The sequence below is a fragment of the Euprymna scolopes genome, chromosome 7, assembly GCF_053919585.1.
Source record: "Euprymna scolopes isolate OS-2025 chromosome 7, ASM5391958v1, whole genome shotgun sequence".
NCBI classification, from domain to species: Eukaryota; Metazoa; Mollusca; class Cephalopoda; order Sepiida; family Sepiolidae; genus Euprymna; species Euprymna scolopes.
In genome coordinates, this window is record NC_136488.1 from 93,114,812 (window position 1) to 93,141,777 (window position 26,966).

The 26,966-nt window shown below is 32.1% G+C and overlaps 1 protein-coding gene across 24 annotated transcripts in view; it reads left to right on the top strand.

Annotated features, from left to right (window-relative positions):
• Positions 1-26,966, top strand: part of LOC145279831 (DNA-binding protein RFX2-like) — a 117,956-nt gene that overhangs the window by 75,494 nt on the left and 15,496 nt on the right. For all 24 annotated transcript variants that reach the window (XM_080131254.1, XM_080131242.1, XM_080131246.1 and 21 more), the window contains 5 exons: positions 1,868-1,962; positions 10,375-10,529; positions 12,205-12,302; positions 13,285-13,434; positions 21,816-22,024. In XM_080131254.1, coding sequence (XP_079987380.1) covers positions 1,868-1,962; positions 10,375-10,529; positions 12,205-12,302; positions 13,285-13,434; positions 21,816-22,024 — 707 coding nt within the window. The remainder of the gene's footprint in view (positions 1-1,867; positions 1,963-10,374; positions 10,530-12,204; positions 12,303-13,284; positions 13,435-21,815; positions 22,025-26,966) is intronic.

Genomic DNA, 26,966 nt, shown 5'->3' on the forward strand with positions numbered 1-26,966 from the left:
TTCACAAACTCGTTATCATATTGAAGCTCCATCCTTCGCTTGAAAAATATCGAAAAATTGGCCAAACGTTCATTTTTTTCACCCCGAAATCGACAATTTTCGACATGGGGGGGGGTAACAAAAACGGTCTTCTCGTGATGACGACCGGTTCTATGCATGCGTCAGATGACGTCATGACCTGATTTACTTTAAATAGTTGAAAAACTGACTAAATTCCATGTACGTCGCGTTAGCTCAGTTGATTAGCGTGTTGGTTCATTATCTAAATGTTTTGGGTTCGAATCGTGGTGAGAGATGTCTTTTTTTTTTTTTTTTTTTTTTTTTTTTTTTTTTTCGATTTTTGGAATTTAAATATTCAACCAGTGTTATTTAAGCCATTTTTCACATAATGATCGTTTTTCTGGGGTTTTTTTTTTTTTTTTTACTTCGCTTATCCACCCCCGACCACACACTCAAAAACACTTGGGTACCCACCAATGTTTAAAATTTTAATATCGAAACAGGCTTATTTAAGCCATTTTTCACGTGTTCCGATTTCTTTTTTATTTAACACCACACACACCTACAAACACCCGGGCAACGCCGGGTACCCCCGCTAGTAATAGAAGAAAGAAAAGAAGATATTATTCAGAAACATATTGGAGTAGAGGATTGAGCAAGTGCTAAGAAGGTTGCAAAAGTTGTAAGGGGATAGAATTAGGAAGCTTTTGTCTTTACTAACCAGCAGAATACTCACTGTCAACCAAAAGAAGAACCTATCAGACATGTGTGTACAGTGTGATAATTTATGGAAGTGAAACCTGGCCAGTAAGAGTTGAAGACATGTGTTGCATGAAGAGAAATGACATGAGAATGATGTAATGTGAGTGTTAAAGACATGCTTTGTGCTGATGAGCTTAAAGGAAGATTAAATGTGAACAGTATAGGGAGGTTTGCATAGAATAGGTAACTTTGGTTGTATGGCCATATTGAAAGAATGGATGAGAGTTCTTGGGTTAGTAGTGGAACAGCTAAGATAGCAGGTCCAGTTCACAGGAATAGGCCAAGGAAAACATGGCATAAAGTGATAAGATGGGCTTGAGAGAAAGAGGGATGAATAAAGACATGACCAAAGAAAGGTTAGTTTTGGAAATTAAGTTTTTTAAAGTCATTCAACACATGGCAGTATGTCAAGACATTAAACAGAAAATTATGAAAAATGTTTCATCTTCATTAAGAATCATCAGTGTGGATATATACAACTGTTCCATTGATCACATTACTTAACTCCTAGACTTCAGTCACTATTGACTTTCAAAATATAACACCCTAATTGTAGGAATAAAATTTCCATGATAGACTCGAGATTGACTAGCCATATTATGTGACCTAACTCAGGATTGGTTAAAATAGGCTGCAATCATCAGTAACACTGTATTTGCTCAGAAAGAAACCAGCTCAACCCGGTCAGAATGATAGCTGTTAAAAGTACAAAGTACAAGTTTACATAGCTGCAGTCAGGTACCCTGGAAACTGTTATTCTCTTTGTTAAACAATATCATTGATTGATCTGTTAATGCTAAGTTTCTTTTTGATATCTGCATTTCTTTGTCTATCTTGCAACTTTATTCAAAGAATAGTTCTTAAATATTTAATTTCAAGGACATTGAGTCCATGTTTCATTTGCATATACACCAACAGAAATTATCAATGCGTTGTAAAATCCTAACTTCCTGCTCTATACTTGTTCTTTTAGACATCCAAATACAAAAGTTACCATTCCTTTTTTTTTTTTTTTTTTATATATATATATATATATATTTAGTGCAGCATCACATTTACTAAAACAAACCATTTCAATTTCAAATGTCTTTTTTTTTTTTTTCAGGCCATTGTAGATGCAGTCGTAAATTTACAGTTTTCTTTGATTGAAGCTTTATGGCAGGGTTTCTGGAGGAATCCAACACCAGAACAACAGCAAACGTAAGTAATCTCAATTAGCTGTTCTGATCCAGCACTACCTGTGATTAAACCATGTATTAATATAAGTAATGGCTTTTACAAAACTGAGCTATATCCAGCAGGTTGGCTATGTGAGAAAACTAAGCTTTAATAAATCTAATATGCTGCTATTGCTTGTTGTTGAGCATCATTCATTTATTCATTTCGTATAAATGAGATGATTATTGTTGGCATTTGTTTTCTCGGTATCTTTCTAGTTAGAAATCAGATACTTATGCGAGAGACGGAAGGTTGCCAACATCCTTAACTGAAAATGTTTTTGTGGAATGAATTAGACTCTAAGTTGGCACATCCAGGTTGCCAGTCAGTGTCATGATCAAACTTCTGCTCGCCCTTTCAGTGAGGCTGACTTCTCCCCTGCAAAGATTAAAAGTCTCTCAATGGGGTTACCTGTTGGCCATGGCTGGCAACCCATGATGTCTTAGGACAGAATCCTAGTGGTTGAAGAACTTGGAGGTCAGGTTTAAGCACCTCAACTTCCCTAACACAGGACTTTGGTCCTTACTTTGGCTAGACGGGAGGTCAGAGAGGCCCGATCTGATCAATCGGCTGGTCATGTGAAGCCCCATTATATATAATCCACTCCAAATTTAACAAACTCCCCCATCCACTTAACACTATCCCCAAATATATAATGGTAAGCGATGGCTAAGAGTCAATCAATTGGTAAGATCAAAACTCTTCACATCTGCTTTTGGCTAAATAAATTAATTTTAAATAATTTAGTCAACAGAAATTGCTTAGGATTTTACTGATCAAAAGAGTATGCCTTTCATGTAACTCAGACATGAGCAAGGCAAATAAGTTTCCCCCTTGCCATGTCCCAATCATGGACTCCAAGGTGAGTAGGGAGCATGATAATGAATAAATTATTTATGGAAAACCAAAAATAAAATAAAAACTACTGCCTTTTAGGCGCTAAATACCGGAAAAAAAGCCATTCAGATATCTCTAATCTCTCCAGCTCAGAGAACGAGAAAATAAAAGTCTTATCATCCACAAAAGAAAAATTTTTCAATATTCCTGATTATTGAATTACTAGAAAAGAAATAAATTGGTGAGTTATCACCATTTCTATTTGAGAAAATACTAAACAACAGAAGTACTCCTAAAACAAAAAAAATAAAAGATGGAAACATCTTAATAAAAGTCACCAACCAGAAAGACGGCCAAAACTTAAAATGGATAAATTCCACAAATACAAATGCAGAAAGATTAAATATATCTAAAGGAATGAGCCGAAGCTGTGAGTTATCTCTAGCAACAGGAGAAGAAATAAAAAAAGAACTGAAAAACTAAGGAGTGATCAACCACATACGTAAAAATATAAAAAGGTATGGTAGGCTGATTGCAACAAATACATGTATACTAACTTTCGATTCCCCAACAATACCAAAAGAAGTTAAAATTGGTTATTTAAATGTAAAAGAGCAATATATACCAGCTCTTTTAAGATGTTTCAATTGCCACAAGTATGGACACCACAAGGAAATCTACAAAGGAAAAAACATGTGGAAAGTGCTGGGATAGAGAGCCAGACCACTCAGAGGAAGAGTGTACCAATGAATTGAAATGTACAAACTGCAGAGAAAATCATCCTGCCTACTCCAAAATATGCAAAATATACGTAAAGGAAATAACAGAGGTAAAACATAAAAAAAAACATAAATTTCCTAGAAGCTAGGAAAATGGTTGAAACATATTTAAAAGATGAAACATATGCTGAAAAAACAAAAATCACAAACAGACCACATCAACACAATTAAATATTCAAGTAATTTAAAGAGCTAATAAATAAACTAATCTCATTAAACCATGAAGAATAACCGAAATTCCAAAATAGCCTAAAAAAAATATCTTGGTTCAAATAAAACAATAGAAATAATAAACCAAAACACACAAAAAAAGATAAGAATCTGCATACAACTAAAGTATTTAAAAATATATCACAGAAATATGCAACATAATTAGCACCAATAAAAGACCAATAAAACCATTAATAAAACAATAAATAAAGAACACTACAGGAAACAAGAAACTCAAACAATAGACGCACAAAATAGTTTCTAAATATTAGAAATGATAGAAACTTATAATAATACAGAAAATATTAAAAAAAAAAAAAAAAAAATCCAAAAGACAAGAAAATAATAAACAAGAACCCAAATCAATCAAGCTAAACCAAGATCTACTTCCAGATTCAGACAAAGAAAAGAAAAATCTCAACAAGACCCTCAACCAAACACACAAACTCCAACAACAACAAAAAAAAACCTTCTACATCCAAAGAGATGAAGGTAGATTAAAAAAAAAAAGCTTAATATGGGACATGGACAAAAAATAATCCAATGGAACTGCCGCAGTTTGAAAACAAATATGAATGAACTACTTCTACTACTAACACAAGAACACCTCACAATAATTTGCCTTCAAGAAACCTTTCTGAAACAAGAAGAAAACATGAATATTAAGAACTACCAAATATATAATTACATACATAACTCTGGGACAGGAGTTCTAGTCAGAAACGATATACCCCATTGCAAAATAAACATAACAATTAACATCCAAGCAATTGCCATTAACGCCACTCTACATAAAACAATGACGGTATGTTCTCTGTATATCCCACCAAATGAAGACCTGGATAAAAATTTAATTGAAAAATCTGATTGACCAATTACCTAAATCTTTTATTTTATTAGGAGACTTCAATAGTCATAACATCCTGTGGGGATGTAAAGACAAAAGGGCAAAAACGTTGGAAGAGTTTATTCACGAAAGTGATATATGCTTCCTTAGTGATTCATTACACACTTCAACCAAACTAGTGGAAACCACTTAGCCATTGAATAAGCTTATGTTACCCACAATACACATGGACTTTAACTGGAAAGTATATGACAGTGATCATTTTCCAATACTGATACAAAGCCCAAAATCCAACAGTGAAAAACCTCCCTGATGGAAACTAAATAAGGCAAATTAGCAAATATTCCAAGAAAAATGAAGGAATAGGTTGAATCACACTGAAACAAACAATGACTCAGTAGAATATTTTACAGAAACACTTATTGGAATAGTAAACAAATGCATCCCTAAAACCTCAGCACCTAACAGGCTCAGCAGGCCCTAGTTTAATGACAAATGTCGGGAAGCCATCAAATTGCGAAAAGCAGCTTTAAAGAAATTCCAAAAACAACCTGCAACTTCAAATCTGATTGAATACTAGCTAAACAAAGCTAAAGCTCATAGGGTAATTAAGGCAGCTAAAAAAGAATGCTGGAAAAACTGTTTGCAAATTGAATTCCTTCTCGGAACTAAGAGCCATATGGGAGATGATTTGAAAAATTGTAGGTAAACATCAAACAACACCAATTAAATACATCCTTAAAAATAACTCCAGAGTGACTGATAAAAAGAACATAGACTTGCCAGCTGAAATTTTTTCCCAAAATTCATCCAATCAAAACCATAACACAAAATTTTGACAAGTAAACAAAATGCTGAACAGCACAAACTAAATTTTAAATAAAAAAACCGAGAAGATTACAATAAACTTCTTACATAACCCAAATTAAAAGATTCTATTAAAAGATCCCACAACACAGCCATAGGACCAGATGAAATCCATTACAAATTCTTGCGGCAACTCCCTACAGAATCACTAAAATTATTACTAAGAAGTTATAACAAATTATAGACAGAACATGAATTCCTGAACTTAGGGAAGCAAACCCGATATCAGGAAAAGACAATTCAAACCCGCAAAACTATAGACTGATCTCATTAATCAGCTGTTTGTGTAAAATAATGGAGAGAATAATAAATGACAGATTGATTTGGTATCTTTAATCCAACAAATTTATCTCCAACCTACAATATGGATCCATAATAAAAGAAGTATAACCGATACCTAGTCCGATTGGAAACAACTGTAAGGGAAGCATTTATCAGGAATCTTTTTCGACCTAGAGAAGGCTTATGACTCTATATGGAATAATGAGAGACTTGTGTAATCTTGATTTAAAAGGTAGACTCCCACAATTTATAAAGGGATTTTTATCTAACCTCAAATTTAGGGCCCGCATTAGATCCACTTTCTGTGACACCATGAGCAAGGAGGAGGGAGTCTGTCAAGGAAGCATATTGTCCGTGACGCTATTCAATATTAAATGAACAGCATGGTGAAATCTTTTGACCCTGGTGTATTGCAGATCAAAATATATGCCCACTATTGAACGCAAACTCCAACAATGCCTAAACAAATCGGATGAATGGGTAATGGAAAATGGATATAGATTTTCCCAACCAACGACGACCCTATACTGAAACTCAGAATAGTGGTAATCCCCACCATAGATGAACACAAATTTCCAAGAATTAATATTTGATAAAAAACTGACATTCATCCCCCACCTGAAGAACCTAAGAAGTAATTGCAATAAAAAACAACTACTACATGTGATAGCTCACACAAATTGGGGAGCAGACCAAGAAACTTGAATGAAACTATATAAGACATTGATTAGATCTAAACTGGATTATGGTTATTTTATATACCAATCAGCTAGAAACTCTTAACTAAAAATTTTAGATCCAATCTGCCATGGAGGCCTGAGATTAGCACTCGGTGCTTTTAGAACGTCCTCAGTTGAAAGTCTTTATGCAGAGGCTAATGAGATTCCTTTAAAAATAAGGAGTCACAAACTAGGTGACCAATATTACACTAAATTAAAAGCACACTCAAATAATCCAGAAAGAGTCATTTAAAGCAAAAAGAAAAGCTATAAAAGCTTTTAGCCTTTGAATGGAATCAATACTACAAAAATCAGAAATGCCTGTTGAAAATATCAAGGGACACATCCTACCTGAAACTCCATCTTGGATTCTCCAAAAACCCAAAGTAATTCTAAAATCAAACAAACTATCAAAAGCGAAAACCAACCCTAATACTTACCATAAAAAACGGTGATATTCTTCTGAAATACCCTGATCATCTACAAATTTTTACTGATGGCTCCATAGACCACAGTAGAGTGGCATGCCCTGCCATTTCGAATAGAATAACTCTAAAAACAAAAGACCCTTTCAGCAGAAAGTTCCATTTTTACTGCTGATGTATGGACTATCAACCTCTCTCTCAATATCTTAGAAAAAAATAAGCATAAGAAATTCCTAATACTTTCTGATTCACTGTCTGTTCTAACATCACTAAACAAAAAATCCTCTAATTATCAAACTACTAAACAGAATCAACTCCTTATCTAAACACAAATAAATAATCATATGCTGGATTCCAAGCCACATCAGAATAAAAGGAAATGAAAGAGCTCACTTAGCAGTCAGATCAGTTCTAAACTTGAACCTTGATACGATTAACATTCCCTACATTGACTTTAAACATAAAATCAAGTAACTATTTTATGTAAAATGGAATAACAACACAAACTATATCAAATCAAAGCCATACTGGAAGAATGGAGATCAACTCTTAGAAAATCAGGAAATGAATATCTAAAATACATATTAGCCATACAAAACTCACACACTCCTTCATACTTAAACAAGAGCTGCCAGCACAATGTCGATTCTGTCAGAAAAAAAAATTTTTTTTCGGCATTAAATAAATTAATGAGGTTTGATAATCTGGTTAAACATCTCATCAAACAAACAGACAAAACAAAAATAACAACTTATCTCTACAAAACAACTCAACTAAATTCTCTGAATAAATATTTAAAGATATTAAAATTCCACACAACATAACCCAAAAAGATTTTGAAAAAAAAAATCACAGCTAAACAGAACACTATGAATAAGATATAAAAAATAAAAAAAATCTAGAACATAAATTTTTTTTTCAAAATCACTGGATTCAGCAATAAATACCCCGAAAAAGTTGATATGCCATAATACAAAACCAACCATCAAACTTCTGCATAGAGCTCACAAAAATTGTACCTTAGGATTGTCAGTCCTTTTCATTGATCACACCTACTTGTTAATCTGTAGCATTGCAGGTTTTTACCTCCGATGCTGAGCACAGCAAAGCTCAGCAATTGTATGCAAAGTCAAGGAAGGTTTAAACACACAAGAATGGCACAGAAGTAATGTTGTCACTCTCATTCCATTGATTTGTGGGTTCATCTCTGACATGTCTTTCCTTGCCACATGTTGAAACAAATGACCAAAGAACAACATATCCTGATGTTAACACTTCTTGAATTTTCACCAGAACCTTGTTAGCCGAATTTCGGCCCTAATACTACTTGGTGCCAAACCTGTCCTCTATAGGAGCTATTGGAGTAGAAAGCCCTTTAGTATCTGGGGATTTCAGTGAAGTGAACATTGAAGGGATAGAATTTAGCTGACTGTCGGGTCTGTTGGGGATATTTATGCCAAAAACACAAGTTGATATTTTACCTATAGCTAGAGGAAGGGAGGATTGCTGAAATAGGACTCCGTAGCCCTTTGCTATGTTGGTCACTGATCTTTGTCATCTTAAGTCTGCTCTTGTTGCCTTCCAGTCCAGGACTGATTTTCTCTGCTTCTTTATTTGTTTACGTAATTTCCTTTACATTCTTCCTACAGAAAAAACATGGCCTCCAAGATTAGTTGATTGACTCCTGCTGACACTTACATACTGTTTATGTGTGAAAATATTTGTGATCAGTGATGTATTCACCATTATTTGATGTTGCAGAATTCAACTCCTGTTGGATTTATTGTGTCCAGTTACACATAAATATTGTTGAAAAAGATATAAACTCATTAATTTCCCTCTGGGTAAGATACCAACTTGTGTTCAATTAATCATATACAGTAGATATCCTATTTTTTGCATTAACTTGAAGCGAGTTGATATTCTATGAGCAGCAAAATCAAATTATGAGAGTAATAAAAAGATTTTTGATTCAAAAGGTATGAATTTATACATTCTTCCTTTTTCTATGTGTAAAATAGTTGCATGTAAACTAGATTATTGAAGAGATAAAAAATGTCAGCTTTCAATAAGATACATCTACTGTGGATAACTTAATTAGGACAAGGTTAAGAAAGGTACCTTGATAGAAAAACAAAGCCTTAATAGCTGGTAAGTTAATGAAGGTTGCATTGAAAAGTGTTTGAGTTTTAATTAACCCCACCCCCCCAAACATATATAATAGGAGAAAGTGTATTTGTAGCAGACAGAAATGTCTTATAACACAGTAAAATGTCACCAACGGTATAAAATCTGTGTGATACTATCAACATTTCCCCCACCCTAAACAAAGTTTTGAGAAGTGAAAAAAAAGGAAATGAATTGATCAGCAAAACAAAGGTATGAGAAGTGGGGTTGGTGGAACGACAATGGGAAGGAAGTTGTTCATATAGACATGAAAAGAAGCTGAAATAGGATTGTTAATCAAAGTGTGGCAGTAACTGAGACAAAAAATTGAATCCAATATATTTAGAATTAGGTTAAGGACGGTTTTAGGAGTGAGAGTCAGTTTTGTTCACAACACAAACAATTTACAGACAATTTTGAGTTTGCAACAGTTAAGGACAGTTTCCAGTTTGGAACAGTTGAACACAGATTGTGACTCAGAACAAATAAAGATGATCTGATGAACATGACCTCGACAGAAAACTAACACACAGACGTTAGCATTTAGGAGATTAATGGTGTCATACAGCTGATATATACAGCATATAGAGTTTGTATTTTCTATTGTTTTATTTTTGATATACTTGTAAACCTGCACTCACCTCCTTAGCAGTTGCTAAGATGAAATAGTCAGAAGAGAAGATGAAAGAAAAGACTATGGCCACAGCATTTCGATTGATTGTTGTTAAGCGAGAGGAATTACATTGTTGAATGCCTGGAAGGAACTCTTATTCAGAAAAAAAATGAAACAAATCTGAGAAAATGATCATCCAATTGCAGTCTAAACACATCTCATAAACTTGAAAGACAACAAATAAAGCCGATCGTTGATATTGGTAGCAATTTTTTCTCTTGATAGTTGATTATCAAATAAAATCTTTAATATTCATAATTCTTCAGTAAAAAAAAATATGGGGTGGAGATGATAAAGCTAATACAGGTTCTTTCTCCTTGATTATTTATGAATGCAATCCTTTAAACTATCTGGTTGAATATTAAAGAAAAGTAGAGGAAATAAAATGAATAAAACAACAAAGTATCTTGACTTTCCACTTCCAATTTTTTAATATTTCTCTCTGTGACATATTTTGTCCCATTGATAAGTCTTATTGACATTTTGACACAATATCCAAGTAGAAAAAAATACAAGATTCTAAATTTTGTAAAATGACTGACTATAACAAAAGGCTGAATTTGATAATAAACTTATTTTATTTTTTCAGTGCTGACAACAATTATGAGAAACGCCTTCCAAAAGACAAACTCTATGCGATGTGTAGATATGAGCCTTTGCAAAAATATGTTCAAAGATCAGATTACGCATTTTATCAGGCTCTTGTGGAAGTGCTTATACCTGACGTTCTACGGCCCATACCTAGTAAGTATTGTTGGTTTTGTTTATAACTTGTTTAGAAATCAAAGGGAGATAAATGTTGCATTGTAACCATAGTGTAATTCTCATATAATTTAAATCTTATAGACATATACTATATTTATTTTGTAAGTGAATGCGAAATCAGATGTGCAGAAAGTATACTTGGATTGTGAGGTTATTGGGAGTGTCTAAATGTTTTGCTACCTTGGTGATACCATTCAAGAATAGGGCAGAGTTGATGTGATTGTAAGTGTTATGAGTGGATGAAGTAAGTTCAGGAAACATATTGTCATTACTAACCAGTAGAATCTTATCACTTTTGATCAAAAAGGAAAGAGTATAAGGCAATATGTATGCAGTGTGATTATGTATGGAAATGAAACCTGACCAGTGAGAGTTGAAGACATGTTGCATGAAGAGAAATGATATGAGAATGATATGATAGATGTGTAATATTAATTTTAAATGCAACACATGATCTCAATCTGTTATGTAGCTGTCGGGCAACACCGGTTAGAAAATAATTATTCAGAATCAGGTTTATCTGTCTAGCTGAAGAATAGCAATTGTGAAAAACAGTAAGGTTAGCAAACTTTGCAGGTGCAATGAAGGGTCAGGGTGTCATGATTTGACATAAATTAAACTCTATGACCTATCAAAACTTGCACCAGAAAACTAGGTAGTTGGGGCTGAATCTGATGTGTCAAAAGTTCCAGTTTGGAGAAATTTAGTTAATTTTTGTTGAGTTGGTTCCTAGATACGCAAGAGACAAGATGTGAGGATCAGGGTCTTCTCAAAAGGGGGCAACGGTTTGTCCACATGCCAAAATTGCTGGTTCACTCCAGTCTTCTGAGATAATACTTATGGAGTGGAATAAAATATATATAAAAAAAAACAATCATTATCTTGTGTTCGTTTGGCATGCATTTGTCTTCGGTTAGTAGAATCAACTCCCAAGATGATCAGTGAAGAGTCCTCCACAGCGAAGGTAGCAGAACAGAACCAGGTATGTCACATTTGTCATACATACATGTTCTGACACATATGCACTCATAGACATTTAACTAGACAATCACGAGTCTGATAAGTGATAAGAAAGTTAAATCAGTAAATAAAAGAAATACACCAAGCAAGCAAATAAATAGACATCTAGAGACAACTCCTTATCATAACAAATCGTCATCTAGACATCTAGAGATGACTCCTTATTATAACAAATCGTCACTTATGAGAATCACTTGAGCAACATTGGTAACGTTCTGTTGGTTATTAATGGCAGAAAGTTACTTGAACTTGTTCCATCTACTTCTACCTCTTGTAATCACACTAGCATCTGCTCCTCCCTATGCTATAATATCATCAAGGTGAAAAAAAAACTTTAACAGCTTTTCCATCTGAGTTCTCATTTATCTCCATTGTCTTACATTTCTTCTACGCAGACTTATCATCTCTCAACCTGCCAGTAATTCCAATGCACATTAAGTTATTAAAATGTGAACATGAAATGTCAAATGTGTAAATTCATTATGCATCTGTAAATATTATTTAATTTTTTTTTAATAATACCATAAGATGAGAAGTTACATTTTTATGATATTAATTTAACAGAGAATGCAAATAGATATCAGTTGTTTTCATTTAATATTCACTTGATGCCTTTTTTTTTTCTCTCTTTCAGGCTCATTAACTCAAGCTATTCGAAATTTTGCGAAAAGTTTGGAAAATTGGCTGAAAGGTGCCATGCATGGAGTTCCAGATGAAATGGTCAAGACAAAAGTATGAAGTCTCATTTACTTTTAATGCATGAACGCTATATATTAATCTAACAAAATATTAGCATTTTCATTTTCCATTGTAGTGAATTTCATACGCTATCAAAATTTGCAACTTTATATTTTAATTACATAAAATGCATTTTAAAATAAGTCCTTGGTTCTCAAATTGAGGTATGTTTGAAAAAACTTTGGTGCTTGTACAGAATTCCCCTTATATTGACAAAAATGAAGAAAAATCTGTATGATGTACATACTCGTGGTGGAAAGAAAATATTAAAAAAATCACGTAAATCAATCAAGTAGTTTTATTTTTAAGTTAATTTGAATTTTTCCAATGTCTTCATGTTAAAAATGGCTTTCTTTTTTTTTTTTCTCATAAGTATTTGCAGTTCTTGTTTTCAAGTTGAAGTCACGATATTGTTGCTGTTAACTGAACCGTGAAATTTGATTTTCTTATTTAAAAATAAAACTACTTGATCAACTTATGTGATTTTTGGTATACTATATTTCTTTCTGTCATAAGTATGTACATCATACAAATTTTGCTATATCTTTATTCTTTTAATTTATCAATAATTCTGGACAAGCACCAAAGCTTTTAAATTGTTCTAATTAGTTATTTCACTTTCACCTTTTCACTTTATGTTTGATGCCTGCTTATATTTTATATGCTCTCCATCTACTCTCGCTTCTGCTACTTTTTTTACTCTGTCTCTGTTTCTTAAGGTAATTACTTTCCTTGTCGCTACTTCCTTAACTTTCTCTCTATATTGATAAAGAGATTCATGAAAAGAGTAGTAATACGATCTAACTCGTAACTGGAGAGGGAGGATGAGAGAAAAAGAAACCTATAATGATCTTATTTGGAATTTTGTTTTTGCTTTATTTGTTTTACTTAAAGGTGTGATTCTGATAAAATTAAAATTTATGATGCTTTTATTTACATCAGTGAAAACACTACTTTTTTGTCCTTTTTTTGTCAGGTAAGTGCTGTGGGTGCCTTCGCCCAGACACTTCGTCGATATACGTCCTTAAATCACCTTGCTCAGGCAGCAAGGGCTGTTCTACAAAATACTTCTCAAATAAACCAAATGCTGACAGATTTAAATCGAGTAGATTTTGCCAATGTTCAGGTAAGTTTTCTTTTCTTTTCACTATTACATTGAGGAGTTTTTTTGCTATTGATCAATTTTTAAAGTCCTACACTCTGTGATAAAGAACAATATGTATTTATTTGATGGATGCGGATGAAATGCCGGAAAATTTTATGTAGCTTAATTACGTATATATATTTTCATAACTTACTGATATATATGTATATATATATATATATATATATATATATATATATATATATATATATATATATATATATATATATATATTAGTGTTGAGATGAGGAATCGGGAATTGGAAAAATCAGAACTTTTGGGGGTATCAGAATCGGAAAAATTATAGTCTAATTTCCAATTCCAAACTGATTCTTTAAAATTTTTCAATAAAAAAATGAAACAAGCACAGATTGTATTTTTTTATTAGAAGTTTTTCCTTTACAACATAAGAGTGAGAAGGGCCACAGAATGAGTTATAGATCTCATTTACAGATTTAACATTGATTAGCAGAGTTTAATTTATTTTATTTATTTTATCATTTATAACTTCCCTATTGCCTTTGTAATTGTTTAGCATCCATTCCCTAAAATGTCTATGTGCCCTCATCTGAGGGAGTTCATACGATTATTAAGAAATTTTAAATGATCGAATGTGGAGGGAGGGTAAATTTCGTTGGCGCCAGTTGTACATTGGGATATTTGTCATTGGCTTCTGAAATAATTAAAGTTTTATGGCACCTTTTTAGACACAAGGAAATCCTCAGACTCTCCAAACCTAATTTAATTTGTTTTTATTAGTTTTTATTATAAGTAAAGTAAATATTCTTGAGGTCACTTACCTATTCAATATCGCAGATTTTAAAAGGCTTTTTGCACCTATTTAATAAATGGCCATATGGCGTCTATTAGAGACTTGTGACTTTAATATCAAAGATTTAACATGCTTAGAATTTTTTTTCTGATGTTGCTTTTGTCTGATCACCACATCCTTTGAAATATTTCATGTTTCCTTATATTTTGTTTGGTTTTGGCACAAGTGAAAATATAGATGAAAATCTCACAAGTTTATCAAAACTTTGGAAAGGTAAACATTGAGAAGTTTGTTAACTTAAAAAAAAAAACTTTCATTTACATTTAAAATATTCTAGACATGAGATTATACTTTTTTAGGCGATTATGTGTGAGCACACTGAAACGTTATTATAGAATTTAGAATGGGGGTTCAGTCGTGCATATAACTATAATGTAAACTGATCTCATTTCGGTACATTATAACTTTTTAAGCAGATAAGTAATTTTTACCACTAATTCTAAGGCCGATCAGCAAAATCATAAAATTACATATAATTGCTATATTTTCTGTATTGTCACCCATACTTAGGGTTTGTAGTAGGAAAGGAGCGTGGTTTTTATGACTTTCAACAATACTATATATTAATACAATAGCATGTGTGTTATTTATTTTGTGTGTTATGATTACATCTGAGTGACTTATTTAATCATGGATTGTGTGAGTGACATGATTTAATCATGGATTCCCATTTCTTATAATAAATAATTTTACCAAGAATTCTTCGTAAGTTTTGGGTTTCGATTTCGATTATAGCTGATGGAACTCCAGTGATCTATTTTTTTTTTTTTTTTTAATGAATAATTTTAATCAACAATTTTCATAAATTTTGGTTTCGGTTTCGATTATAGCTGAAGGAACTCAAACTGATGCACCAAAGTCATATGGATATATTTTTTTAAATTTTTGTAATCGCAACTTTATAACATATAAAAATCGATAGAACGTTAACTATATAATAATATATACGAAATCTGCAAGAATTAAAATATATGTAAGCGTACTTAACGACTTGGCTACACCGGGCATCCTTGCTAGCTTAAATAAATACTTTTGCAGTTTTAACAAGAGTTAAAATAATATAAGATCATCTCTATTTATGTCATGAATACCAACATCAATATGTTACATATGAATGAGTCCCCTGTGGAATTTCTACAGGTCCCAATAGTTGTTATTATTTGCATCTCATTTTTGTTTTTTGTTTTTTACAGCAAAGCAAATCAATTTAATAACCCACCAAATTTATATAATTAAAATAAAATTCAAACATTCATCGAAAGAAGGCACAAAATAGTTAACAAAGCCCAATGCCGTCTCTGTTAAACATAGTTTTCTAAATAGTAACATTATTATTTAGAAATTCGTTTGTAACAATGGGGGGGGGGTAATATTTTGTTCTTACATCGTTTTCTCATTTTACCTATCGACTATTTTCACCGTTTTATGAAAACTTTCAAGTAGCATGTTGTATACTAATGAAGAACTGATACAATTTGGCTTTGTTTAAAATCAAAATAAACCTTTTGTTGTCTTTCAATTTGCAATACATTACAAGGCAAACATTTGAGGAAATATATACCCAGAAATTACGAATCGAATCGAAATTGGAAATTTAAAACAGAATCGGTAATTGGATTGGAATCGGGGAAAAATTTTGGAATCGTTCCACCACACACACATATATATATATATATATATATATATATATATATATATATATACTAGCAGGACCTGTTAACTGCTGTTGCCCGGTTGATGCATGCCCCTCCCCCCTTGTAAAAAATTAAAGTATGGTTGTTGTTGGTGGCCAACCCCCAACTTCCTCATGTTAAGAATGGCTTTCGGAATAGACACCTCCAACCTCAGCATATTTAGAATGGCTTTCGGAATAGACACTCCCAACCTTCGCATGTTAAGAACAGCTTTCAGAATAGACAACCCCAAGTGCCTCATGTTAAAAATGGCTTTCAGAATCTCAACCATCAAAAAGTACTTGTCTCTGCCAAATTTAAATTTGATTTTTGTAATCAGCATAGTCGGAAACCTATAAAAGTTGTCATGTTAAAGAAAATTGTGGAGGTAGAGCTAATATAAAAATTTACCTAAAAAGAAAAACAGTTATTGTCTTCTGTATAGAGCGACACTAATTGGTTAATATGTTTAATTTTGTTTGTTTTTTTTTTTGTTTTTTTTCAGCACAGTTGTAATCTGTAGAGTGCGACGACAATCGGTTAATGTTTAATTTTGTTGGATTTTTTTAGCGATAACAGTTGGTTAATATGTTTAATTTGTTTTTTTTTTGTTTTTTTTTTTCAGCATGATTGTAATATGTAGAGAGCGACGACAATTGGTTAATATGCTTAATTTAGTTTTTTTAGCACGATTTTCTTCTGTAGAGAGTGACGCCATATTGTAGACTTTTTGGAGCATTTATTTATTTATTGTAGAAGTGGATTCAGGATATGCGAATAGTCAAGTATCAACCAATCAAAATGGGTGGAATTTGAGAAGGAAGAATTATTTTTGAATCAAGAAATGGAAAGATTATGTTATGCGTATGTATGTAATAACCAGTTAATGGTGGTGCAAGCATAATATCATAGGAAAATATAGAATTTGACCTGGTCTCAAGTGGTAGCGGTGGAAGCAGTACGTATTGAGAGAGAAAAATAGGAACTTCTTCCTCTGTAGTTGTGGCGATTGTGATTATATTGCTCATCGGATGTAATGTAGCATTTTATTATCACGAGTGAAGTGGCAGAAATGGTGGTTGTAAGCTGTCAGGTTAGATGTATTGAATTTGTATCTGGCATCTGTTGTTGCAAACCTACGATATTTTGGTCCAGAGCGGAATTTCTGCAATCAAAATATTATATGGATATATATATATATATAAAAACAATAATTTTTCTTTATACCTACAGACACTAGTGTTTCATGCATATTCAATCATCAGTGTAGAAGGTGACAATTCCTGCCAGTCATTAGATCTGAACCCAGCCAACAAAGCCACCTTTTGCTAAACCACCAAAAATTGCCATGGGAATAAAGGGAATTAAGATCTGTTAAACACCAAATTTGCGCGAATACATTAGACAATCTAGAGTGTTTAGACGACTGGAAGTTGTGAACATTGCATAAATGCTAGTTGATTACATTTTAGTTTTTATTCCACAATGCCCATCCTTAAGTATTCTTATATGGACTTGATGCTAATATAATATATATATATAAACTAGTTATATTTTATTGTGATTTTATTGTAACCCTTCACTTCACTATTCATAGATTTCTGGTTTGGGATTTTATGAGAATCAAAGATTCTCATAAAATCCCAAACTTATGGTATTCAAATCATTCATTTTACTGTTAAGTTTTACTTCACCATTTTCAAATTGCTTTTTTAAATATTTGCATTAATAAAATGTTTTCATCCCGATTTGAAACTCCTTGGTACTTTTTTTTTTTTTTTAACAGATGTTAAAAAGTTCTGCTTGCAAATTTTCAAATTTATGCTAGCGAATAATGTTATTTTATTTTCATCCTTCTAATAAGGAAATTTCTGTCCTATTTGAGAGTTCTTGATAAAGTGCAGAAACATAGCTGTAATTCGATTGAGGCTCCACCCTTTCTTCTGTGCAACCTCTCTCTCACAGCCATTATGTTGCTTGTTTCAGTCTTTTTTATAAATACTATTATAGCATGTATTCTTTAGAATTGTCTGATGTATTCCCAGTTTCCTTTGTTTCAGCTCATTTGACTCGTTGATCTAATGGTCTCCATCAATCAGCTGTTACCTCATTGTAATCTTTTTATTCCAATAGCTTCTTTCCAAAAACTGCAGGCTGTGGAACTCTTTTCCTGCTCATCTTTTTCCTCCTACCTACAGTCTTGGTCATTTCAAGATTAAGGTCAATAGGAATCTCCTGTTTTTGTGATAATCATCTTTCATTCTTGTTAGCTCCTTACATCAAGTGACTTCACATTTTGTCTGGAACGATTCCCACAAGAAAAAAAAAATTAAAAAAAAGCTTATCTTTTGAAAATACATGTATTAAGAGTCATTTTATATTCCTTAATTGAACACTTAATGATTTGTAAATTTTCAAATTTGTTTTTTCTCATTTCAATATTTCTTGTTATATGTATACAGGGTGACCCACTTAAAAGTAGCCCAGCAAAATATAGTAGAAAGGAGGAACATTCTTTTATTGTTTAAATTACCTGTAGCATTGTTCAAATTACCTGTAGTGTTATAAAAATGCTGAAAGTGTTTCCTGTTGACATATATGTATCTACTTTTAAGTGGGCCGCTTAATCTGAAAAAAAAAAAATTGATTAGAGAAAGATTAGAGAGATCGGGTTACTTTTAAGTGAGCCACCCTCTATTAAGAAAATATGCTTATGGCAAGTAAGCAACACAGAAATGTTAGTTTCATTCCCGGGGTAAATCATTAGACTAATTGCTCTACTAGGGTTGACTCGTATACTAAAAATATATATACATAACATATGTGTGTACACCCTTCATGATTGGGAAAAAATTATGCTTTGCCAGTGTTAGCATTAATATTCATATAAAAATTATTTTTCTGTTACCAAGTTATCCAATTCACAATATTTCCTGATTGATATGTTATTTTACATGAATATTGGTGCAAATATTCGTAAAGCATAATTTTTTTCTTACCTTGATAACATTTAATGGTGGATGATCTCTTCTGTTCTTTACATTCAAAGAAGACACAAGTTTGCCATAAAAATTAAGCTCAAATCTCTAAGATGTTCATAGTACAAACCCATTTTATTACCAGAACAGAAAAAAAAACTTTTCCTTTTTTCCTTCATGTGTCTAGTATTAGAGGGAATTTCCATGAACAGTCTCTTTCCAAGGACTTTTCATCCATGGGACGTATTACCATAGAATTATTTTCTTTGATGACTATAACATAGTCATCTTCAAATATAACATCAGCAAATGCTTGTCATAAACCGTCATAATGAAATTTTATTCATTCCATTCATCATTTTTGGTTCTCTCATAATACTTGGCATCATTCAACTGACAATCCATCCACCCCATTAACCTTTATCTTGGGTAGCTTTCAGCCTGGATAAGTGGTGACTTATTAGTTTAGAAAAAACACATTTATTCTGATTCTTAAAATTTCAACATGTTCATCAAAACATACAAACTACAATTATACATCATGTGTCAATATACTGATTGAATTAATGAAATTAATTAACCAAATTGGCAGCAAAGCTAATTTTTATGACTACGATTTTTATTTAAAAATACATTTTAAAAATCTAAATAAACTTGAAACTTCTATTAATTATTTTATCACCAAACTTTAGTATAAATATGCAAAAACTATTTCTGTAATCTTGTAGCATGTTTAACAACTAAGAAATATACCAAATTGAAAAAAGGTGAAATATACAATAATAAAATGAATCGAAGAGCAGTGCATGTTGAGTGACAATGACTTACTAAGCAGACCTAGTATAGAATTTAATACAATATGGGAACCTATTATAAATAATAGGTATTATAGATAATAGAATTAAATAAATATATATTTCTCCAAAACCTCTGGTCTTGATGGAGGGGATGTTGAGATGATTGAAAAAGTAGTAGTCAGTAGGTGAGAGCTCTGGAGGGTATGGTAGATGAGGCAGAGTTTTGTAACCCAATTCATCCAACTTCTGCAGGGTCGGTTTAGCAACATGCAGTCAGGCATTGTCATGGAGGAGAATTGTGCTTTATCTGTTGACTAACATTGCGTGTTGTTGAAGTTTCTGATGCATTTTATCATTTGTTGACAGTACTTCTCTGCTGTAATGATTTCACTTGCATTCAAAAAACTAATGGATGAGACCAGTCACAGACCACCAAACAGTCAGTATGATCTTCTTTTGATGCAACTCTGGCTTCAGGAAGTGTTATGAAGCTTTGTTGGCATCTAACCACTGAGCTGAGTGATGCTGATTGTCATCGCAAGTCACAACCCGGTTGAGAAACGGGTTGTTCTCATTGCATAAAAGAAGGGAAGATGACACTTCATAACGGCATTTCTTTTGGTTGTCGTTCAATTCATGAGGCACCCATTTATCAAGTTTTTTTGTCTTTCCAATTACTCTCAAGTGGTTAGAAATTGTCCTATATGTTATGTCTAATTCATAAGCAAGTTCTCAAAGAGTTATGTGTTGATTGGCTTTGACTAAGGTTCTTAATTAATCATTGTCAACATCAGATGGCTGACCACTGTGCTCATCATCTTCAAGACTCATCGCCGCCACAAAATTTCTTAGACTACCATTGTGCGGTGCGTTCAGTAGTGGTTCCTATTTCAGCGACTTTTCAGCCTAGTTAGAATTTAAATGAGAAAATTGTGCAAATTTGCTTTTTTTCAATCTTGTATTCAACATTCTGAAAAGAAAACATAATTGTTTTAAAACGATTGTAATTTAAACGATTAGATAGAGTGAAAACCGCTCTTTAAAATGATACATGAAATACATGTATTAACAAAAACTTATTTGAAAATACGTCATTTAAAATCAAAATTAAAAATTCTGCAAGAATTTTCTTTTCAATCTAAAATATATTTTATATATTGATTAGTAGTAAGGCTGCATATCCAAAAACAAGTTCAAGACTCACCAGATCTCTACTAGAATTGTCTGCAAGAACCCAACAGATAAAGTGCTAAGTAAAATTCAGTTTTAAGTGACACTCTTCTGGAAGTTGAAGGTTCAATCCCCAGTGGGAACAATACTAAGAATACATTTGCGAATCACTTAAGACTTCTACTCCGTCATGGCTGATAGAACGAGAGCATGTTAATTTATAGATTAAATAAAATGTTCTATTCAAAATTGTGTACTAATTCCCAAGTTCAACAGGAAATACATGAAGATGGTTAAAGGTTACATTGTCTAAAAAACATTGTGAGAATAGCACTCGATGAAAACAGTAGTCTGAATAGTCCAAATAATACAATAAATAAATTTTACCAAATGTGATAAAATTTAATTTTTTACCAGCCTGTATACTTTTAACATTCTGAAACTGTTTTAAAGTTTTTTTTGTTTGTTTGTTTTTTTTTAAATTTTATTGTAAGCTTTCTTTCAAACCCTTCTAGTATTCTGAAACATTTTAAATCTTTTATATTTTTATTTCAAAATATCTCTAAGCTTAACACCTAACATGACTACCCATTTTGATTTTAGCTTGACTAATCTTGAAATAAATCTTTTAAAAAATATTAGTTTCAATATATTAAAAGTATACAAGTTAGTAGATAATTGAATTCTATTGAATATGGTACAATTATTTGTTTTTATTTTTTCATTTTTTTACAATTTCTTCACTGTTAACTATACTGTAAGATCACAACTATTTTTATTTTAATATGCAGCAAAACATTTTATTTTATATTCTGTAGAAATATGGATGCATTCTTTATATAATTCTGTGTCTTAATTTAATAATTAAAACTGTGAATGAAAAATGATTTCTTTTTCTTGCCTTTATTTTCAGGAGCAAGCTTCCTGGGTGTGCCAATGTGAAGATTCTATGGTTCACCAACTTGAGCAAGATTTCAAAAAAACTCTACAATCCCAGAATTCTTTAGAACAATGGGCTGTATGGCTTGAAGGAGTTGTTAATCAAATCCTTAAACCACATGAAGGTAGCAGTAATTTTCCAAAAGCTGCACGGCAGTTTCTATTAAAATGGTCATTTTATAGGTAAGTTTCTTTTTAAAATTTGAATTGTTAACTTTATTTTTATAAAATTAAAAAAAATCCTGTTGGTCTGCTTTATTTAGAAACCAGCAACATTGCCTGGAACGGACATGAACAACAAAATAGAAAAGTTAAAAAGTATGTGTAATAACTTTCTTTTAAAACTTTGCTCTCTGTCCTCCTGTCTATCTATTTTACACCCTTCCCCCATCATCCGTATCTGCATCTGTTTCTCTTTATCACATTCCATATTTCACTTTCTCTGGAAACAATAGTGAAGAAATTGTTGGCAAATTTTGACATGACATTAAAAAAAATCACTCTCAATACCAACCACCTCTTCCCTCCCTCTCTCCTAGGCTAATTCTGTTTCTGTTGACTCTGAAAAGAATCAATGCTTAAAAAGAAATGTGCCTATGGTTTGTGCAAAGCAATAGTGAAAAAAATATCATTGGAAAATTATTACATAACATTTAAAAATCACTCTAAATACCTTCCACCCAGACTAATTCTGATTTTGTTAACCCGCAAAAGAATAAATGTTAGAGAAAAAAATAGTCCTATGCTTTGTCTGAAATGATAATGAAAAAGAATGTATCCACTTTGTGGGTGTGTTATGTGTAGATTTTGACTTTTAGATGGAATCACAGACAACTTTGCTTTATATAATTAGATAAACAGAAATATACTTCTTTTGGCTTTTGCAACCTGGAACTGTACTGTTGTGGTATTATGTTTGGCTGAATCACCAAAGCGTTTGATAGACGAGGTGAAACTTATTGAGGCAAATCCATAAATATGTTCAAGTCTGATATCTATATGAAATACAGTTTACTATCCAGGATCTATCTCTTGCTGAGACATGTACATCCTCATTTGTCTCTTGTTCCTCTAATGAACCTGGCTTCGACTGGAGACTTATAGAAGAAAGAAATCCAATGTTCATCCCATGTTTTGTTTGTCATTTAAAATCAGTCCATTCTCCAATATAACTGAAAATGCAAAAACTTAGGTAGTTTAATAATACTGAGTTTGGAAGGTATTCTTTTTTTATATTCCTGGATGAAGATTAAAAATAAATAGAGCAACCATAGTTGAAGTCGACCCAAAGGCTCTTTTTTCATTGGCTACTACACAGAGATGTGTGTGTGTGTGTGGGGGGGGTGACACCACTCCTTTCTCTGAATTACTCCATTTACTCTTCATTCTAAGTGCTTAGCAAGGAGGTATAAAGTACTACTTTTTTAGTCTTTAATATGAATTCTTCTCTCCTTGCTCATTAGTGAACACTCTAACCATTATACCAAATAGGCTGGATGTAATTACTAAAAATGGTATGCCAGTGTCAATATTCTCTTGCTGAATTTAGCAATTAAATAGCAATAGTCAAATACTTAAACCTTCATGTATTGATAGATTTATGTTTTCATTACACTTAATATATTATCTATTTTAATAGTGGAAATCTTAACTATTTGACTAAACTAATAAAAAAGAATATAAACAAGTACAAAATACTGCAAAGACTGCTTTCTTGCAAATTACAACATGGTCATCTTCAAATCTAATGACAACAGATTTCTTGTATAAACCGTTCTCACAATTGTTAAAACTTGGTCTGTGTCAACAATCATGCAATCCTCATAAATGTTTTCATCTTTCAACTGACAATTATTCCATCTCAATAGCTCTTAATCTTGGGAGGCTTTTCTTCTTGATAAGTGGTGACCTATTATTAGTACAAAAACATTTTTTTATTAAATATATTATGAAATATACAATTTTTTTTTTATATTGTCCTCTTTTGTTTGAACATAACCTAACACTATCATAAACATCATACAGGGTGATTCCTACTCACCTACAAATCCCACCACCCATGAAATTGTTAATAAAATGCATAATCCTTTCTGCAATCGAACCATATTTGGCACAAATGAACTTCATGTATGGGTGTCTTTTCCGCCAAGTTTTACTCATGAATGTTCAAACAATTTTGATTTAAAAGGTAGACTCCCACAATTTATAAAGGGATTCTTATCTGACCACAAATTTAAGATTCGCATTGGATCTACTTACTCTGATACCAGCCAGGAGAAGGGAGTCCCGCAAAGAAAGTGTATTACCCGTGATGCTATTCAATGTTAAAATGGACAGCATAGTGAAATGTTTGGACACTAGCGTTGAGGGATCCTTATATGTAGATGATCTGGTGTATTGCAGATCAAAATATATAAAACACACTATTGAACGCAAACTCCAACAATGCCTAAACAAACTGGACGGATGGGCAACGAAAAATGGATACTAAATGTGTACATTTCTGTCATAAGAGAAAACTTCACAATAACCTTATACTGAAACTCGGAATAACGGTAATGTCCACTGTAGATAAACATAAATTTCTGGGATTAATATTTGATAAAACACTGACTTTCATTCCCCATCTGAAGAACCTAAGAAGTAGTTGCAATAAAAGATTACAACTACTACGTGTGATAGCTCACACAGTGGGGAGCAGACCAAGAAAATTTAATGAAACTATATAGGACATTAATTAGATCTAATGCTAAACTGGATTACGGTAGTTTTATATACCAATCAGCTAGAAACTCTTACCTAAAGATTTTAGATCCAATCTGCCATGGAGGCCTGAGATTAGCACCCAGTGCTTTTAGAATGTCCTCAATTGAAAGTTTTCATACAGAGGCTAATGAGATTCCTTTAAATATAAGAAGTCACAAACTAGTTGCCCAATATTACACTAAATTAAAAGCACACCCAAATAATCCAGCATATGAAATTACATTCAATTCAAGATATAAGAAGTCATTTAAAGCAAAAAGAGAAACTATAAAACCCTTTAGTCTTTGAATGGAATCAATACTACAGGAATCAGGAATGTCTGTTGAAAATATTCAGAAACACATCCTATCTGAAACTCCAACTTGGATTTTCCACAAACCCAAAGTAATTCTAATATTAAATGAACTCCCAAAAGCGAAAACCCACCTTAATACTTACCAAAAAAAAAAAAACAGTTATATTCTTCTGAAATACCCTGACCATCAACAAATTTTTACTGATGGCTCTAAAGACCACAGTAGAGTTGCATGTGCTGCCATTTTGAATAGAACAACTCTAAAGAAGGCCCTTCCAGCAGAAAGTTCCATTTTTACTGCTGAAGTATGTGCCATCAACCTCGCTCTCAATATCTTAGAAAAAAAATAAACATAAGAAATTCCTAATATTTTCAGATATACTCTCTGTTCTAACATCATTAAATAACAAAAAACCTGAAAACCCTCTAATCATCAAACTACTAAACAGAATCAACTCATTATCTAAACATAAATAAATAATCATATGCTGGATTCCAAGCCACATCAGAATAAAAGAAAGTGAAAGCTGACTTAGCAGCCAAATTATCTCTAAACTTGAACTCCAATACAATTAGCATTTTCTACACTAACTTTATGTAACAAACAAACCAACTATTTTGTGAAAAATGGTAGTGACAATGGAATAACAACACAAATAACAAACTATATCAAATCAAGGCCATACTGGAAGAATGGAGATCAACTCCTAGAATATCAAGAAAGGAACAAGTAATTATATCTAGAATACATATTGGCCATACAAAACTCATGCAATCCTTCATCCTTTGATACTGCTAGAAAACAATATCTAAAATCTAGCAAAATGAAGAATATCTTCAAAAAGAACTGCTTGGACGAAATTTTCTTCTTTTTGAGAATAACAAGACTATTTTCAAAAATATAAGAAAGAGAAAAGTTTTCTGTTTTTTTTTTTTTTTTTTTTTTTTTATTTTGGCATTAAATAAATTAATCTCATCAAGCCAACAAGTTAACAAAACAAAAATAACAGCTTCTTTCTACAAAACATTCCAACTAAACCCTATGAATAAATATTTGAAGATATAAATACTTCAAAGCTCCAATTTTTTTTTTTTTTTAATGGTTAAATTCGACATAACATAACCCAAAAAGATATTGCAAAAAAAATACAAGACAACTAAGCCAAACACCATGACCAGGTACTTGATATAAAAATCTGGAACATTAACAATTTTTTCAAAATTACTGGATTTGGGATTAAATAACATGAAAAGGGTTGATATGCCGTAAAACAAAAACAACCCATCAATTCACAGACTATTTTTGAATCAAAGAGTCATCACAGCCCAAATCAGGACAATGCCAAGAGTGGAGTGTCAGAATTATTGATAATTTTGCGAGTTGTATTCAAATGTGCTTATTGAACGCCATTAAAACGAAGACTGTTGGAGTGCTCTGATTCCAACAACCTAAATGAGAATAGCTGTCTGAAACATAACTAACAGCCTTTTGGTTAGGAACAAAGTTTACTATCTATCCTTGATCACAGATGAGAAATCTTTCTAGACTGAAGCAATTTTTATTTTTGTTCTAATCCAGAGTGCCCCTTATTTGGGAAGCTGGATTTTTTCCCACATTAAAAACTGATCTTGTATCTCACTTTGTCCTCATGTTGAGGCAAATAAATAAGAACAATGTCATTCCCCAAAAATATTGACAAATAATTTACTTTTTAATATGTTCATTAACTGAAAGAACATTTTCTTGAAAACATTAAATGTTTTTTTGTTATTTTTTAGATGTCTTTAAAACATAGCGAAAAGAATATTTTACTGAAATCTCTTCATCATCTAATTCTAAACAAATAAATGAAATACTTTGGTTAATGAAGGTTTACATAGATCTTTACTCAACAATAAATTAGATTATCAGACTTCTGCTTTCATAACATTTTAGCCAATTTAACCTCTGACCTTCTTCAGTTGCATTTTATTAAACCTTGAAATCTGTACAGAATTTCGAACTGAACTTACCATGGGGATAGATTTTTCTTATTCCATTAGCTATAACTACGTATAAGTCTC